Raw genomic sequence first — 19202 nt, forward strand, 5'->3', positions numbered from 1 at the left:
ATTTTGGGAAAGAGGGCTCTGCCTCTGGACAGAGAGATGGAGAATGTGCTCATTTGGGGAAATGTTAGGGTCCCTCTATTGGGCCACATTCTCCTCTGCCCTGGAGCCTTCTTTTGAAGCCCCATAGACAGGGAAGATCTAGACCATGCCCTCCCCAGGAAAGGAAGCCCCCTCCCTTTGCAGGCCCCATAGACGAAGATAAGAAGATGGTAAAGAGGGGAAATCCCCTGGAGTGGATGGATTTACAGCTAGATATACAATATTTCAAGGGGAACTAGTGGATCCACGATATAAATGGTTTAATCCTATTAATGCAGAGGGGATTCCAGACTCATGGGAGCTAGCGAGTGTCACTTTAATTCCTAAAGAAGGAAAGGACAGCTTGTTAATGACTAATTATAGACCAATAAGTTTGCTGAACACTGATTATAAGATATTCACACAAATACTTGCCAGCAGACTGAAGGGAATTTTGAATTTGACAATTGGGAAGGAGCAAAACGGGTTTTTACCGGGCAGATAGATTAGGAACAATATCAGAACGATTATAAATTGTCTTGAATTTTACCAGGTCAATAATGAGAAAAATGTGCCATCATTGCTATTGACATGGAGAAGGCCTTCGACGGTGAGAGATGGGATTTTTTTATAGAAGTGGTAAAAAGTATGGAAATGGGAAACACAATAAGGCAAATATATAATCGGCAAAGAGCTTACTTAATTATCAACGGAGAAAGATCCCAAGAATGTATGATCAATAAGGGCACAAGGCAAGGATGCCCGATATCTTATTCTTAGAAGTGATGGAAATTTTGATTTCCTCTACTAAAGGTAATCCAAATATAAAAGGGATTAACAGGAAAGGAAAGGAAACCAAGATAAGAGTGTTTGCGGATGACGTGGTAACAGTTTTGGAGGACCCAAATCGGGGCAGAGAACCGCTGCTACAGGAGCTAAACAAATTCGGCAAATTCACAGGACTGAAAATCAATAAAGACAAGACAGTGTTGATAACTAAAAATATGACTGGAGAAGAGGTAAAGGAATGAAAGAGGAAACCGTGCTTCCAAGTAGGAAAGAAACTGAGGTGCTTAGGAATTTGGGTTTCTAAAGACAATAATTATTTAGGGGTATGGAAAGACATAAGAGAACATTTAAGGAGAGGGAACTGGTTAAATCTTTCACTACTAGGCAGAATTGCCGTCATCAAAATGGCAGTTCTACAGAAAGTTATGTTTCTGCTACAAAATTTGCCAATAGAGATTAAGGATAAGATATTTAAAGGTTGGGAAGCCGAGCTAAAAATATTCATATGGAAAGGACACAAACCTCGGATTAAATGGGAGGAGCTCAAGGATGCTTCAGAGAGAGGGGCTATTCGCTCCCAGACTTCAGATTATATTACTGGGCATGTAATCTAATTTGGATCCAAAACTGGATTAAATTAGAGGACAAAGATGCTTGATCTAGAGGATGTGCAGTTAAGATTTGGTTGGCAGGACTTCTTATGTTATGAGAAGTTGGGGATGAATAAAGATTTCAATAATCATCCAATGAGGAAATCTTTACTACTCACTTGGAACAAGATTAAAAAGACATTTTATTTTAAGTTACCACTTCGGACATCGGCCCAGAAGGCACTCTTCGGTAGATGGATAAGCATCAGTAATTGGCTCACTTACAAACATTGGCTTAAGAAGGATCAATCAGGGAATTGATCGATAAGATGTAGGGAAGATATTAACAAGGATGGACATAATATACAGTGGTTTAATTCCTACCAGCTAAAACAAAGATTTCTGGTAGAGAACAAAACAATAGGGATCGAAGCTAGACTAAACGGATTGGATGATTTGTTCTGGCGACCTGATAAGAAAAAGATATCCAAATGACACAAACTACTGTTGAGCAGGAATATGGAACAGGAGACTGTAAAAGAGTATATGGGGAAATGGGCGCAGGATATGGGATGCAAAATTGAAATGGAAGAATGGCAAAACGCCTGGAATAGAACAAATACATTTACAGTAGAGCAGGATCTAAAAGAGAACCACACGAAAATAATGAACAGGTGATATTACACCCCATGGAAGCTAAAAAACCCTTATAAATTAGCACAGGGGAATTGTTGGGGGTGTGATTGTGAAAAGGGAAACGTGTATCATATATGGTGGCATTGCAGGGAAATTCAGAAACTTTGGAAGAACATACATGACTCAATACAGCAGATATTGGGAATAAAATTCCCAATGAGCCCTAAGTTGTACTTACTCAATATAACTTCGATTTTAAGCCCACAGGACGAAAGACAATATTGGAGGATTATATTACATCTTGTAACAGCAGCTAGAATTGAAATAGCAAAGTTATGGAAGTCACATGAGACTCAAAGACGGGAAAATTGAATGCAGATAGTTAATGATTGCAGGGAACGGGACAAACTCTCTTGTAGGGCTCAGAATTAGGATATGGAAAAAGAGAAGAGGAATGGGAAAAGAATGGAACTGAAATCTGAAGCTCATTGAGGTCTGAATTAACTGGAATTGAACCTACAAAGTCTGTTCTTCCAAAATTGGTTTAAATGTGTATTTTTATTTCCTGATTAATTATAGGTCAGTAGAAGAAAGTTTGAGTCTCCTGCTTAAAGTAAAGCATGATAAAGAAGGAATCGAATACTGCGAAGTTATGCATACATTATTTTGACAATAGATAAGAACATAAATGAAAACTGATATTATCAATAAGCAATTGGGATATATTGTGTTCATACGTTTTAGAGTTGTGCATAAAATTTGTGTTTAAAAGCAGGGTTTGGTTATAAATTATGTAAGTGAGATCTTTGAAAGGCCAAGAAGGCAGAAAGCAGAAAGTGGGTCCAAGGAAACGGAAAGATTTGTGACAGTGATGTTATGGATACTGGATTTCCCCCCCCCCCCCTATTTTTATGACTCAGAGAATAATAAAGATCATATAAACGTCAAATTTGTAATGAAGATTACTATGTATTGTGGGAAGAAATGGTAATATCTGGGGGAATATGTACAAAGGATTTACATTGAAAAGGGGAGGGAATAATTCCAGTTCAAACTAAAATTGGAATAGGTTAAGTATGAAGACAAATAGAGAATTATGGACTCTCATCCATAGGGTCGCCATGAGTCTAAATCGACTTGAGGGCAGGTAAGAACAAGAAAAGATGTAAAGACTAATTAGCCAGCGATAAAAGAGGATTATTTAAAGAAAGGAGCTAGCTGTTGCTTTAGGTTTGGAAGTTTATTCTAATGTACTTTGCATTTAGAATTATATGTATATATGGCATTCCTATGTATGTATGGTAATTTAAAGGTTGTTCATTTGTTTATTATAAGTTATATGTATTTTTTTTTCAAATTCATCTTTATTTAAGTTTCCAAATACATAAAACACGACCAACACATAATTCAAATAAAAATTGCCTGTAAAAGCAAATGTGAGTCTTGACTGGTCATTTGGGACCCTCTTAAGTCTTCCTTTTCCGTCTTCTGAATCTGAGCCCATTTGAATGTCCTTCGCCTTGAAACCTCCCTCCGAAATATGAAGTCTAGCTGTGAATTATTCCTTTACAATTTAAGTAAAAAAAGAAAGAAACTGCAATTTTTCCATTCGATTTTACATAGAAAACTTGTCTACTTCTCTTACTATTTTGTAAGGTTAACAACAACTGAAGAAATATATATTTATACAGATGTTCACATCAATTTCATTGTATGGATCTCTCTCTATTGTTTTTAATATACACAGTGAGTTATTCAATCATCCTCTGTTGACCTGGGATTTATATAAGAAAGCAAAAAGAAACAGAATATGTTTATATTCAATTTATAACATGCATAGCATAATATTCTTAAAGGTTCTTAAATTTCATTCTCCCAAATCCACTGAGAACAGTAAAAAGAGAGGACTTTGATTATTCCTCCACTAGCGACAAGTTTAATTCCCATTCTTTCCCCCACTTTATCAAAACTTTCTTCCACTTCTCCTTTCTTCTGCCTTTATCATGATTTTGGGCTATACATGAAAGTCTATCCAATTCCCTGCACCCATTTACTTTCAGCATCCAGGTTTCCGAAGTTGGTATCTTTTCATATTTCCATAATTTAGCTATTTCTGTTCTAGCTGCCATCAAAAAATATGTCTTTTAATACAATAAAGATTTAAAAAAGAAACCTTCTGGGTGACCTTGGGGAAGTCACACTCTCTCAGCCTCAAGGGAAGGCAATGGCAAAGCTCCTCTGAACAAATCTTGCCAAGAACAACCCAGGATAGCGTCTCCATAAGTCAGAAACCACTTCAAGACACACAACAAAAACAACGGTTGTTTTAATGGTCAGAACCTGCCTTGTGTCCCAAATCGGGGGAAGCAGAATATTAATGAAAATGGCAAGACTAAGAAGGGGTTCCCAATCCTGAGAGCAGCCCCCAAGCAGCCCTCTCCTGCCTTCCCCCCAAATACACCTGAGAGTTTCCTGGGACAGCAACCAGGGCCTCCCCAGAAGATCCCAAAACCAGGAAATGTTTCATGCAGGAAAGCAGAGGAAGATTGGCTGCAAAATACGTATCTGGCACATTTCTTGAATGAGGAAGAACTAGAGTATCTCAGATGACAGCCTGCTCCCTTGCGGCTGAGGAAGACCTTTTGTCTTGAAACGTCCTCCATCAGTTCCCAAAGACTGGGATAACAGTACTTTATTCAGTTTCATATCATCTATTTTAGCATGTCACCTAGAGCAGATATATTGGAGGGAGTTTGTGTCTCGTAATTGTTCCTTTTGTTGTTTTGTTGTAGCCCATTCTTAATGATATGTATTGTCATTGTACTGAAGCCTTTGTGTAACTGTACTCACAATTGCCCTTGTTTATATACAGTCATTCTGTATTACTTACATTAGTAGGTTATTCATAGTAATAAACTGAAATTAGTTTTTACATTATCATTGTTTAGATGTTATTCTGCATGACATCAGTATGTTATTCAGACTAGATAAATTGAAGCTGATTTGTGTATTGTAATTGTTCTTTGTATACATACCGTTTCCTCTCATTACATAGCATTACTTTCTTATTACATGTTTCATGTTCACTTAGAATCATAGAATCATAGAGTTGGAAGCGACTACAAGGGCCATCCAGTCCAACCCCATTCTGCCATGCAGGAACTCTCAATCAAAGCATCCCCGACAGATGGCCATCCAGCCTCTCTTTAAAGACTTCCAAGGATCACTGCACTCTGAGGAAGGAGTGTGTCCCAATGTCGAATAGCCCTCACTGTCAGGAAATTCCTCCTAATGTTGGGCTGGAATCTCTTTTCCTGTAGCTTGCATCCATTGTTCAGGTTCCTAGTCTCTGGAGCAGCAGAAAACAAGCTTACTCTCTCCTCAATATGACATCCCTTCAAATATTTAAACAGGGCTATCATATCACCTTCTCTTCTCCAGGATAAACATTCCCACTCCCTCATAGGGCATGGATTCCAGATCCTTCACCATTTTAGTCGCCCTCCTTTGGACACGCTGCAGTTTCTCAATGTCCTTTTTGAATTGTGGTGCCCAGAACTGGACACAATATTCCAGGTGGGGCCTGACCAAAGCTGAATAGAGTGGCACTATTACTTCCCTTGATCTAGACACTATACTTCTATTGATGCAGCCTAAAATCGCATTGGCCTTGTTAGCTGCCTCATCACACTGTTGACTCATGTTCAACTTGTGGTCTACTTGGACTCCCAGATCCCTTTCATAAGTATTTTCATTCATCCAGGTGTACCTCATCCTATATCTCTGCATTTCATATTTCCACCCTAAGTGCAATACCAAACATTTCTCGGTGTCGAATTTCATTTTGTTAGCTTTAGCCCAGCTTTCTAGTCTATTCAGATCATTTTGAATCTTGATCCTGTCTTCTGGGGTATTAGCTATTCCTCCTAATTTGGTTTCATCTGCAAATTTTATGAATATGCTCCCAATTCTGTCATCCAAGTCACTGATAAAGATATTGAATAGCAATGGGTCCTGGACAGAACCCCACTGGACACCCCACTGGTCACTTCTCTCCAGGATGAAAATAAGCCATTGTTGAGCACTCTTTGGGTTTTGACAGTCAACCAATTACAAATCCATGTAACAGTTTCCTTGTCCAGCTTGTTTCATGTTTTTGTTTTATATACTGTTTAATTTGGTTAACTGCTATTAAGAGACATATCTATGAGAGTCTATGATAAGGGGTGCACTATAAACATTTTAATAAATGAACAGGTATTTAAATCCTATATATTCATATTATCAGACATAACTCCAGAGAATGTTAGCCTTTTGGATGCCATAATGTTCCTCTCATTCTTCAGAGCAAGAAGCAACACCTCAGCTGCCTTCTAGAAGAGAAAGCAAAAAGGCTTCCAAAAGAACTGAAGCCTTGGGCAAGTCACACTCTCTCAGCCTCAAAGGATGGCCATGGGAAACCCACTCTGAAGAAACCTGCCAAGAAAACCCCTTCAGAGACTCCCATAAGGTCACCATAAGACCTGGAAACAACTGGAAGGCAGACACCAAGAACAACATTGGGAAATAGGTGCAAGCCTTGCCTTGGGAAAGTGTAATGACTGGGCTCCAGTCAATGGAGGTCTTCTTCAGGCAGAAAAGGGAGGTTTATGCAAATGCAGAATGAGATCACTGCTACGGAAGGCTCTCTTGACCAATCAGAGAGCAAGATAAAGGTTCTTCTGGAAGCTTCCGTGAGAAGGAGATATAAGGCCTGAGAGACCAAGAGACAGTTGGGGGAATTGTGTCGGTTGGAGATCGAGAGAGAGAGTTAAAGAGCGGATCTTGGAAGTTAGTCTCAGAATTGGACGCTTGGGTTTATTTATTTCTTTAAAAGCTTGTATGAACTGAATATTATATACTTACAAATATTGTAACCTGCAAGATCCTTAATATCTAGTATGACTTATATTTCTGTTATATTTTGTTATCTATAATAAATACCTCCTTGGAGTATCTACTACTCGACGCTCCTTTTACACTTCTCTTGGCTCAGTTGATGCTTGGGAAGATCAGTAAAGAAGTAGAAATAAGGTTCCTTAACCGGTCCCAGTGTAGATTAAGGGAAGTCCTTTTATAATTCACTGGATGGAGGCAGAGGGATTTAAGGAATTTAAGGGTCTGCTGGGCTAAGAGCCATATTGTCTAAATGTCTAATTAACCATTTGTAAGACACTCTGATAGCCTTTTGGCTGAAGAGAGGGGTATAAAATTATTATTATTATTATTATTATTATTATTCTTACAGGGCCGCGGTTTGGCTGCTTGGACCACCGGAGATCATCACAGTGAGTCAGTTGGAAAAGCCCATCTCACTCCAGAAAATAAAGGTACTTGAGGAGTTTGCGCTCTACGTCTTTCTGTAATAATAGCTACAATAATAATAATAATAATGGCCCTCTTGGCCATGGAAACTGATAACAGCATTTGGGACATTTAGTCTTCTAAAAACAAATATGGCAGATTTAAATGCTGCTTTAAAACCTCTTTCCATCTGCCAGCTTTGCGCTGATTTTGGGGGGAAATGAGAAAGTGTTGGGAGGGAGGGACTGCCAACAGAATTAGGAGATGCATTGCAGGATATGGACAGTTTGCGGCCAAGAAAGGTCCAAAACACACGGCAGCAATAGTCCAGTCTGAGAGCGCTTTAACTGTCCTGGCCCAGTGCTAGGGAATCCTGGGAATTGGAGTTTATTGTGGCACCAGAGCCCTCTGACAGAGAAGGCTCAATGTCTCACAAAACTACATCTCCCACAATACCCTAGCACTGAGCCAGGGCAGTTAAAGCAATCTCAGATTGGATTATTGCTGCAGTGTGTTTTGGACTTAGGTGACCCTTGGCAAGTCACACTCTCTCAGCCTCAGAGGATGGCAATGGCATCCCCTCGCTGAATAAACCTGCCAAGGAAACCCCATGATAAGTTTGCCTTAGGGTTGCCATAAATTGGATTAGACTTGAAGACACACATGAAGAACAGAAAAAAGTCTGCACTTATTTCTCAGGTTGTACATGGGAACGGGAGGCAGTGTGGTGCAATGGTTTGAGTGTTGGGTTACAACTCTGGAGTCCAGGCTCCAGTGCCCCACTCCTCCATGAAACCAGCTGGGTCCCTTGGGCACGAAGTCACACTCTCTCAGCCTCAGAGGAAGGCAATGGCAAACCTCCTCTGAACAACTCTTGCCAAGAAAACCCCAGGGAAGGCTCCCCAGAAGTCGGCAATGACTTAGAGCCACTCCACAAAAAACTACAAAGCCTCAAGAAAGAGCCAGCGGTGGTTTAGTGGCTGGAGCATTGGACTATGACCCTGGAGCCCAGGGTCCGAATGCCCTCTTGGCCACAGAAATCCACTGAGTGACCTTAGGCAAGAAGTCACACTCTCTCAGCCTCAGAGGGAGGCACTTGCAAAACCACTTCTGGACAAATCTTGCCAAGAAAAGCCTTCAATGGACTTCCCTTAGGGTCACCATAAGTCAGAAACAACTTAGAAGCACACAACGACAACAAGAGCAGTAACAGCACTAACACAAGGCAGCTTGGGAGAAAAGAAGGAAGGAAGGAAGAAGGAAAGTAACAAAGAAAGAAAGAAAGAAAGAAAGAAAGAAGACTTGGGAGTTGTAGTCCTCGGTTGAGAGGGATTGGAGGGGCTTTACTGCAGGGCAGGACCAGTGTTGGTAAGAAGCCTTGAACTTATTTCCCGGCATGTTTTACCAAAATCCATGGAATCCACCCCATATTACACGGAATATTCAGTCAAAATCCCTTGAAAGTTCCCGTAATGTTAATAATAATAATAATAATAATAATAATAATAATAATAATAGGATTTATTTATATTTTTATTAATATGGTGGATCTTTAGTAAATAAATGTAAACCTAATTGAATAAAAATAATTGTAACTTATTTCAACTCTCAAAATTACCATTGGACCAAAGAAAGAATCTTTCAGTCTTTCTAATACCTTTAAGATATTTATTTGGACATGAAGGGGGGCCAGGAAGATTTATGCAAAATAGAAACGTGTTCAGCTGCAACCACACTGCAGAAATAATCCAGTTTGACACCCCTTTAATTGCCCAGGCTCGGTGCTATGGAATCCTGGGAATTCTAGTTCTGTGAGACATTGAACCTTCTCTCTCAGCAAACTCTGGTATGATAACAAACTACAATTACCGAGACTTCATAGCACTGGGCCATGGCAGTTAAAACGGTATGAAACTGGATTGTCTCTAGAGTGAAGATGCAGTCTGAGTTGGTTCCAAGACACACTGCAGAAATAATCCAGTTCAAGACCACTTTAGCTGCCGTGGCTCAGTGCTAGGGAACCCTGGGAATTGTAGTTTTGTGAGAAAGAGCTCTGGTGCCACAATAAACTACAATTCCCATACATCTGAGGAAGTACGCTTAAGTCTAGGAAAGCTCATGCTGGCAACTTTTCTTTTAGTGAGTCTCAAATGTGCTACACGATCTATCTATCTATCTATCTATCTATCTATCTATCTATCTATCTATCTATAATCATCATCATCATCATCACCATTATTATTATCATTATTAAATTCAAATGCAGCTGAAAAAGTGGACTTAAATTGGCAATGCTGATATACTGTAGAGACTCTTTCTCTGGGGCTGTGATCTGGAAGCGTGGAGGCAATTCCCTTGTCAAATCAGGGAATCCTGGGAATTGTAGTTTGTTGTGACACGTATGTATATATACAGTATATGTATGTGTATATATGTCTCTGTGTGTGTGTGTGTATATATAATGTGTGTATATGTGTGTCTGTATGTCTCTCTCTCTCTCTCTCTCTGTGTATCTGTGTGTGTTTATGCATGTTCAACTGAGGACTCAGAGAAGGTTCTAGAACATACTCCATAGTCACAAACAGCACACAAAATGGCTGCCAGAACACAAAATGGCCGCCAGTGTGGCTGGGGCTCCAGGGTCCCTCAGTCCCTCCTGCCTTCTTCCATATTAACTGCAGGAGGAGCCTGTGAGGGTGGGGCAGGGGGCGGGGCCTTCCAGCTCCTCTGCTCCCATTGGCCAGATTAAAGAAGGGGAGGAGCTTCTGCCTCTCTATTTAGCTCTGCGCGCGGAAGAGTGAGTGAGAAGGGGTCAGAGAGACAGAGGGAGGGAGGGAGGAGGAGGAGGAGGAGGAGGAGGAGGAGGAGGAGGAGGAGGAGGAGAGAGAGGGAGAGAGACATAGAGAGAGACAGACAGACAGACAGAGACAAGGAGGAAGGAAGGAGGCAGAGAGAGAGGGGAGAGGGAGCAGAGGGACAAGGCCTGGAAGTTGTAGGTTTCACTACTGCACTGAGGCCTCCAAGTGCTGAGCCAGAGGTAGCCATTTTGTGTTCTGGCAGCCATTTTGTCTTTCCAGCGGCCATTTTGTGCTGCTTGTGACTGTGGGGAATAATATTCCGGAACCTTCTCTGAGGCCTCAGTTGAACAGAAGCTTCTCTTTCTCTCCTGAGGCTCCAGGGTCAGAAGGAGGCCAGGCTCCTTGGGCCAAAAGGAAGGAAGTGTGTCTCTTTGTGTGTCTTTTGTGTGTCTTTTCTGAGAGGGTTTTCTTATTACACAGCTCTGCTCCTTCTGGGGAACATGGGTTTTAAAAGGGATCAGAAATGGGGAGGATGCTTTTAATACAAGCCTTTTTCTTCTTCTTCACAAACATTGAGCTTTGGCTTCTAAGAGGAGGCTAGTCCCCCAAACAAGGCCAAAAGTGGCTCCTTTGGGAGGTTTTAAGAGTCTCCCCAGTTTCCTTATTAATAGATTTTTAGGCAAGAAGGAAGGAGACAGACCAGAATAACTCATATTACCAAGAATGAAACATAAAACAAACAACAAAAATAAGGATTCTAGACTAAAACAAACTACTTAATTTTTTAAAGGAAAACCATTATTAGGAGGGTAAAAACAAGACATGGCTGCTTCTATCCTTTTACAATCGACTCAGGATGTATCTGCACTGCAGAAATAATCCAGTTTGAAACTCCTGGCTCCATTCTATAGAATCCTGGGATTTGTAGTTTGTTGTGGCATGAGAACTCTCTGGCAGAGAAGGCTAAGTGTCCTAAAGGTAAAATCCCAGGATTCCATAGCACTGAGCAGTTAAAGCGGTGTCAAAGTGCCTTATTTCTATAGTGTGCATGCAGCCTTCTTCTGAAAGGGGCTGATGCTGGGGAAAAGCACTGGGGACCTCTGCAGGTTTCAGCAGATGGTTTATTTATTTATGATGGACTGATTTCACATCTATCTATGGGGACATAACCAGGGGCCTCTCTAATTCCCCATCCCCTAATCCCCCCCCCCCCACTCTAATAAGGCATGGAGTATCTGTTGAGTAGGGGAGCTGAAGTAAATCTATGCTAGGTCCAGGGAGCTTTCTTTGGTGCAGAGGGAGGAAGGGGATGCCCACCTCTGCATTGGGCCAAACGAGGCATATGTCACCTGCGTATGTCTCCAGCAGGATGCTGTTCTTTGTGTCTTTGAGTGCTGCAGAGTTTCTTGCCAAGTCAATCCTAATCCTGGTCCCTTTTTCTCAGGACCTTCATCTCGGCCTCCTTGGACACGGCTTTGGGCCTCTCTTGCTAGAAGTGACCCAAGTGCAGGACAACCAGGACCCCCTGCCCACCTGATGGCCGAAACAGAGGCCAAGCAGAGGGAGTCGGGCTCCAACAGAAAGAGGCTCCTGAGGTACAACAGCTCTTTGGTAAGTTGCCATCCTTACTAGTAGTTTCATCTATGTCTGGGACGGCTCATGAAAGCAAGCAGAGAACATACTGTCCCAGTTTGGCAGAAAGAGTCCTGGGTAATCCTCTGTCACCTCATTTTTTTAGGGGCTTAGAAAATGTCCTATTTCTCTCTCCTCCTCCCACTTTCCCCATTCTCCTCAGGTCAGTTCAGTTGCTGAAAAATTTGTTCCAAGTTCAAAAGAGTGTTCATCCCTTCCACTCAAAAGAGGGGAGAAGGGAGGAGAGGAGGAAGCAGGGTCTTGCCCTTGCCAGGAGACGGAGGCAAAAGCAAACTGCGGTACCCTTCCTCGCTTGTGTGATCTTTATCATACAACTTTGTCCATCTTGACCACCTTCTGGTGTTGCTTAGCCACATGTGTCTTGTTTCCCCATCTGTGAAATGCTGGGGGATATGGGAGAATATGTCTAGGCCTAAACTGAGGGTGGGCCCAGTGGCCCTCAAACCCAGAGCACTCCCCAGAACTGTTTTTAACAATGAAATATACCTCTGAAATTAGGTGAGATATGGCTAAATGCACTATAATTCATTGGTGACTAAATGTATTATACATGTTGGGATACTCAGTATCCTAATCAATCAATAATATTCCAGAAATGGCCTAAATTATATTCTTTATTATATTGTATATTATATTGATAGGATTCGAGACAAACTGGATCTCAAAGGCTGCAGCTTTTTTCTGGCTTGCAGAATTTAAAGTTTATTTCCTGGACTGAATTCTAAAGTGATCAAATAATATTTGCAATGCACCATGTGCTTTCCTCCCCTTTTGTTTAGTCACTCTCTGGATGAGGGCTATTTTCTGTTGCAGGTGACCTTTGCGGATGTGGCGGTATATTTCACCGAAGAGGAATGGAAATGTTGACGAAGGAGCAGAAACTTATGTACAGTAATGTGATGATGGAGAATTACGAGAATGTGGCATCTGTGGGTAAGGAACCTGAATCCATTGCCCTTCCTGTTAAGACTGAGGGCCCTTTCATAATTTACTGTCAGAGCGCTATGATTCTGCTTTAGAATGATATAATCAAAGAGTTGAAACAGACCACAAGGACCATCCGTTTCAGTCTTCTGCCATGCAGGAATAGACATTCAAAGCACCCCCGCAAGAGATGGCCATCCAACTTCTGTTTAAAGACCTCCAAAGAAAGAGACTCCACCAAACTCTGAGGGAGTAAATTCCACTGTTGAAGAGCCCTTACTCTCAGGAGGTTCCTCCTAAAGTTTAAGAGGAATCTCTTGTCCCTGTGGCTTGCATCCATTGTTCCATGTCCTTTTCTCTGTAGTAGCAGAAAGCAAGCCTGTTCCATCCTGAATATGACATCTCTTCAAATATTTGAACAGGGCTGTCATATCCACTCTTAACCTTCTCTTCTCCAAGCTAAACATACCCAGCTCCCTAAGTCATTCCTCAGAGAGCATGGTTTCCAAACCATTCACCATTTTGGTTTCCCTCCTCTGGACATGCTCCAGCTTCTCAACATCTGTTTGAATTGTCGTCCCAGAACTGGACACAGGATTATTGCAAGTGAGCCCTGACCAAAACAGAATAGAGTGGCACTATTACTTTCCTTGATCTTGACACTATACTCCTATTGATACAGCCTAGGATCACATTGGCCTTTTTAGCTGCTGCATCACACTGTTGACACATGTTCAACTTGTGCAGTACTATGATTCCTATTTCCCTTTCACATGTAATTAATTGTCATAACAACTTCCTGCGGAATCTTGGAATTTCTAGTTTTAGTGAGGAACTATTGTCTCCACTTTGTAAGGTTTCTAAATATCCAATCCTAAACTGCCAATTCTGGAATGTTGTGGGACGCAAGCGCTATGCTTTTAGGGGAGTTTGGTACTTAGCTCAATAGAAAGAAATAGTTTTACTGGGGCAATAGTGACCTCTGGACTCAGCCAATCTATAGCAGTTCCTGAATCAAACAGATCTTCAGTGGGATTTGAAATAGGTTTTTGTGTTTTATTTAGGGGGAAAGCAAAACACACAGACACATACATATAAGTGTTCACGCACACACGCAAGAACTAGGTAACAAAGGTGGGCGTGGTGAATAGATGTAAGGCTTTGATAATGGTGATACGTTATCTATCCAGATCTTTATTCCAATTGTTGAGGATTTGAAATAAGGAGAGGTCAGTAGTTTCCATGACAATTGGGGTTGGTGAGTGCATTGAGGTGTTTAGCCATGAAAACAAACAGAGTGTCTATCTGTAACTGGACTGACACCGAAGAACAGCAAGTCGGGGCTGATAGTTATACTGAAATTGGTTTCTGCTTGGGAGCAGAAACTGTGGGTTCAGAAAGGTTTATATCACTTTAGAATATTTCCTTTGTGGGGGAAGAATGGTGTGAAACAAACTGAATGCAATGGGTGTTTGATGCAAATACATCAGACAAAAGGCATTAGCTCACCGCCTCTCAGATTCTTGTTGGCTCTGAATTTTGATCGCGTTCACAAGCCAATGTACACTACAGTCTGAGAGTGATGCACCCAAATACAGCTCAAAAATATCATAGCAGAGTACGGATGCAAATATCCAGATATAGGCATTGGCAATGCAATGACGACTTTTCACACTTAAAAATAAGTCACAAACACAGTCGATTTCATTGAAATCCTTGGAGCTTCTCTATCTTGAGTTGCAAAATAATACAAATATTTGCAAGCTCTCCTCTCCGACTTCCATCAACTTCACCATCCCTTGTACACACAACTCCAATCCAATCCACTCCAATCCTCATGTGAGCTGCATACTGTATTGGTTGTGAGTCCTCTCCTGGTGCCAAACAGCATGAAGCATCCTCTGCAGTTAGCTTGCATCATGCCTTGGGCTCTGACTCAGCATTCAGTGGCCGTCTCACAGGATATGATGCCACCTGTCAATCAAAGTATTTTTGCACATGTTTAATTGAATTTTTTTTTTCAACAGTCGTTTGACTATCTTCTTCTACTGATTCCCTCAAGACAGTCCACATACAGTCTCTTCTTTGCTAGCTCCTATGAGTAAGAATGCAACTGTTCAATGGATTTAGGGGCATAAGCATCAGGGTCATGATTAGGTTACTCACAGCAACTTTATTAATTTAATCTCTAAGAAGGAGGGATTAATGAGGGCTAAATCATGCAGTAACACCCTCCTCTGTTAAGTCTGATTTTCAGTCCCATCTGTACTTGTCCTTCTTTACAGAAAAACATTTGAGTCATGAGAGAGTCCACACAGGAAAGAGGTCACATCAATGCCAGAATTGTGGGAAACATTTTGCTTACAAGTCAATCCTAGTCATGCATCAGAGAGTCCACACAGGAGAGAAGCCATACAAATGCCAGCGTTGTGGGAAATGTTTTTCTCAGAAGTCAATCCTAATGATACATCAGAGAATCCACACAGGAGTGAAGCCATACAAATGCCAGCGTTGTGGGAAATGTTTTTCTCGGAAGTCAATCCTAATGATACATCAGAGAGTCCACACAGGAGAGAAGCCATACCAATGCCAGCATTGTGGGAAATGTTTTTCTCAGAAGTCAATCCTAATGATACATCAGAGAGTCCACACAGGAGAGAAGCCATACAAATGCCAGCGTTGTGGGAAATGTTTTTCTTGCAAGTCACATGTAGTGTCACATCAGAGAATCCACACAGGAGAGAAGCCATACAAATGCCAGCATTGTGGGAAAGGTTTTTCTCAGAAGTCAATCCTAATGATACATCAGAGAATCCACACAGGAGTGAAGCCATACAAATGCCAGCGTTGTGGGAAATGTTTTTCTCAGAAGTCAATCCTAATGATACATCAGAGAGTCCACACAGGAGAGAAGCCATACAAATGCCAGCATTGTGGGAAATGTTTTTCTGAGAAGTCAGTCCTAGTGAAACATCAGAGAGTCCACACAGGAGAGAAGCCATACAAATGCCAGCGTTGTGGGAAATGTTTTTCTCAGAAGTCAATCCTAATGATACATCAGAGAGTCCACACAGGAGAGAAGCCATACAAATGCCAGCATTGTGGGAAATGTTTTTCTGAGAAGTCAGTCCTAGTGAAACATCAGAGAGTCCACACAGGAGAGAAGCCATACAAATGCCAGCGTTGTGGGAAATGTTTTTCTCGGAAATCAATCCTAATGATACATCAGAGAGTCCACACAGGAGAGAAGCCATACAAATGCCAGCGTTGTGGGAAATGTTTTTCTGAGAAGTCAGTCCTAGTGAAACATCAGAGAGTCCACACAGGAGAGAAGCCATACAAATGCCAGCGTTGTGGGAAATGTTTTTCTCAGAAGTCAATCCTAATGATACATCAGAGAGTCCACACAGGAGAGAAGCCATACAAATGCCAGCGTTGTGGGAAATGTTTTTCTGAGAAGTCAGTCCTAGTGAAACATCAGAGAGTCCACACAGGAGAGAAGCCATACAAATGCCAGCATTGTGAGAAATGTTTTTCTGAGAAGTCAAACCTAGTGAAACATCAGAGAGTCCACACAGGAGAGAAGCCATACAAATGCCAGCGTTGTGGGAAATATTTTTCTGAGAAGTCAAACCTAGTGAAACATCAGAGAGTCCACACAACGGAGAAGCCATACAAATGCCAGCATTGTGTGAAATGTTTTTCTTCAAAGTCATACCTAGTGAAACATCAGAGAGTCCACACAGGAGAGAAGCCATACAAATGCCAGCATTGTGGGAAATGTTTTTCTCGGAGGTCAAACCTACTGACACATCAGAGAGTCCACACAGGAGAGAAGCCACACAAATCCTATCATTATATTTGTCAATAACGAATACAATAACGAATATATTTTCAATCCAGCAGTGCAAAGGAAAGGCCCTTGTGATCTTATTTGTAAAATTTGTCTGTAAATATGTCTCTATGTTTTCAATTTGGATTTTGTTAAGTTTAGGTTTTAATTGCCAATAGTATAGATAATTGCTTTGGGTTGTCAATTTTGCTGGGGATTGTGGGTTGTGGTATAGGTTAGGTAGATGGGAGGTTGGGATTTGTTGCAGCTGGTTAGAATAGTTATGGGAATTACAGTGGTACCTCGGGATACGAATTACCCAGCTTACGAAATTTTCAGGATACGAAAAAAATTAATTTAAAAAAACTGTTTCGGGTTAAGAAAGTTTTTTCGGGTTACGAAAAAACTTTTGGTGCTTTTCGGCGCGATTTCGCACCAAAAAGCGGCTTTTCCCCATTAGCGCCTATGGGGATTTGGCTTGCGAAAGCCTTTCGGGTTGCGAAATTGACAGCGGAACGAATTAATTTCGTAACCCGAGGCACCACTGTATAGCTTTTGCAATGTGTGGGATTTTGGCTTAAGAAAGTTGGAGGCCGGCATTAAGAGAAAGGGCTAGTTTTTGGGAATGGCAAAAGGGGGCCTTGTTACCTGTGGGGCAGAGACTGTGGGAATTGGAGGTGGGGGCTAGGTTTGGAAGAGGGTCATGTTTTTGGTTTTAGGGGTTTTAATGTATTGTTTGGATTGGAGTGGTCAGTTCTGGCTTAAACACTGAATTTCTATGTCTTCTCAATAAAGTTCTTTACTGTTTCAACACACTGGACATTGATGCACAGAATTTCTGAATTTGCCCAAAACTGACCCTTTCTTCTCTCCTCAGTTCTCGTCTCCATTCCCAGCCATAAGAACAGCACAGAGACACAGACACAAACATACAGGATACACAGAGAGAGCTATATTTCCAAAGCAGAGCCTTCCTTTCCTGCCTTTCCCTCCTGAGTCCAGCACTGCACCTTGGGCTCCATTGCAGTCTCCTCAAAGGAAGAAAGGAGGGAAGGAAGGGGAGGCCACTGAACCCCGGCGCATACCTTCTTTCCCACAAAGGCCGCCAGCGGAATAAGCAGCAGCATCTAGGACCTGGCAATCCCTGCGCATGCTGAGGAGGGGCCTTTGGGACTATATGCGCCTGCACAGTCTCAGCCCCAGAAGCCATTGCTGCCCTCACAGTCTGTTCTGAGGGAGGGAGGGAAGTGGGGAGAGCCCTTGTTCATTCAGAAGAATGGCTGGAGGGGAGAAGCCCCTCTTCTCCCCCCAAAGAAAGGCAGGGGTCCTGCAAGGCCTCCTCTCCCTCTTTCCTTCCCTGCCCCCTCCTTGGGGGATTCCTTGGGTCCAGGGTACTTGGGGAGTTATTATGAGAAATGAAGGCCGGTGGGACCCTTGGAGAGAGGCATGGCAATGGAGGGGAGGGGGATCCAAAGGTAAAAAGGTCTTTGAGGAGCCCCCTCCCTTGTGGAAAGTGGGGCCGAGGAGAGACCCTCTCTTCTGATGCTTCATTTGGGGAAGAGTTTTGTGCCAAATAGAAAGCATCGCACAGGATAGGATTCAATGGCATTTTTCTTGGGGGAGGGGAGTTTTCTCTGGAGTCCTGGGGAGGGGGCTCTGGGGGGGGAGAGAAGAGCCAAAATCCTCTTGGCCAAAGCCAAGAGGAGGGAGACGGAGGGACCTCAAAACTTTGGCAATCCCCTGTCATCCTGGGAACTAGGCTTAGAGACCCACAGGATCCAGATTGGGCATCCTCCCTCACATACTTACCTTTTCCTTTACAACAACCCTGCAGAGGAGGACCAACAGAGAGACCCACAGCCCCAGAAACACCCCCCCCCCCCCCCAGTTCTGGAAGCATACTGAAAGGGCTTTTGACCCCCTTGAAGAGAAGTTATTATTATTATTATTATTATTATTCTACTTTTTCCTCAATGGAATCAAAGAGGATTACAGTAATAAAATGACATACAATTGAAGAAATACAATTAAAATTCCAAACCCCTACCCTTCTCCCAATTATAAAAACATTAATCAAACCTTAAAAATCCTATTAAACAGCAAGAAAATTTAAAACTTTCATAACACAATACAATAAAAAAAGCTTTTCGGGCAAGAAATGGGTCGTTTTCTGAAGGAGAGGTGGGAGGGCAGGAACGATATACATCAATAGCAATTTCCATCACACTAACGATGGCAAGGGTAAGGGTCAGGAGGAGGGGGAGGCAAGTCAATAGATCTCCTCTAGTCTGGAAAGAGGTCCGTCTTAATAGCCTTCCTAAAGGCTTCCAAGGTGTTAATAGGACGGATCTCATCCGGAGGTCGTTCCAGAGTGAACCAACACCTTGTATCTTGTCCAGAAACTAATGGGCAGCCAGTGAAGGGATTTAAGAACCGGTGTAATGTAGTCAGTTCTAGAAGAGCCCGTAACCAACCTGGCTGCCATATTCTGTACCAATTGAAGTTTCTGAACTTGGCACAAGGATAGCTCCATGTAGAGTGCGTTAACAGAAGTTGAGCACATGTACTACTGTTTCAAGGTCTCCCTGCTCCCCGCCCCATGTCTCCAGAAGATCTCAC

The 19202-nt window shown here is 42.1% G+C and overlaps 2 protein-coding genes across 2 annotated transcripts in view; one reads left to right on the forward strand and one right to left on the reverse strand.

Annotated features, from left to right (window-relative positions):
• Window positions 1-19202, reverse strand: part of LOC149301541 (uncharacterized) — a 193894-nt gene that overhangs the window by 47688 nt on the left and 127004 nt on the right. The gene's annotated exons all lie outside the window — the stretch shown is intronic.
• Window positions 13482-16622, forward strand: LOC149301543 (uncharacterized). The gene is made up of 2 exons (XM_089484234.1): window positions 13482-13497; window positions 15037-16622. Exons 1-2 carry the CDS (start codon window positions 13482-13484, stop codon window positions 16620-16622), a joined length of 1602 nt encoding a protein of 533 aa, XP_089340360.1.

Source organism: Sceloporus occidentalis, unplaced genomic scaffold (genome assembly GCF_023333645.1).
Source record: "Sceloporus occidentalis isolate IW3139 unplaced genomic scaffold, rSceOcc1.0.p SCAF_21, whole genome shotgun sequence".
Lineage (NCBI taxonomy): Eukaryota > Metazoa > Chordata > Lepidosauria > Squamata > Phrynosomatidae > Sceloporus > Sceloporus occidentalis.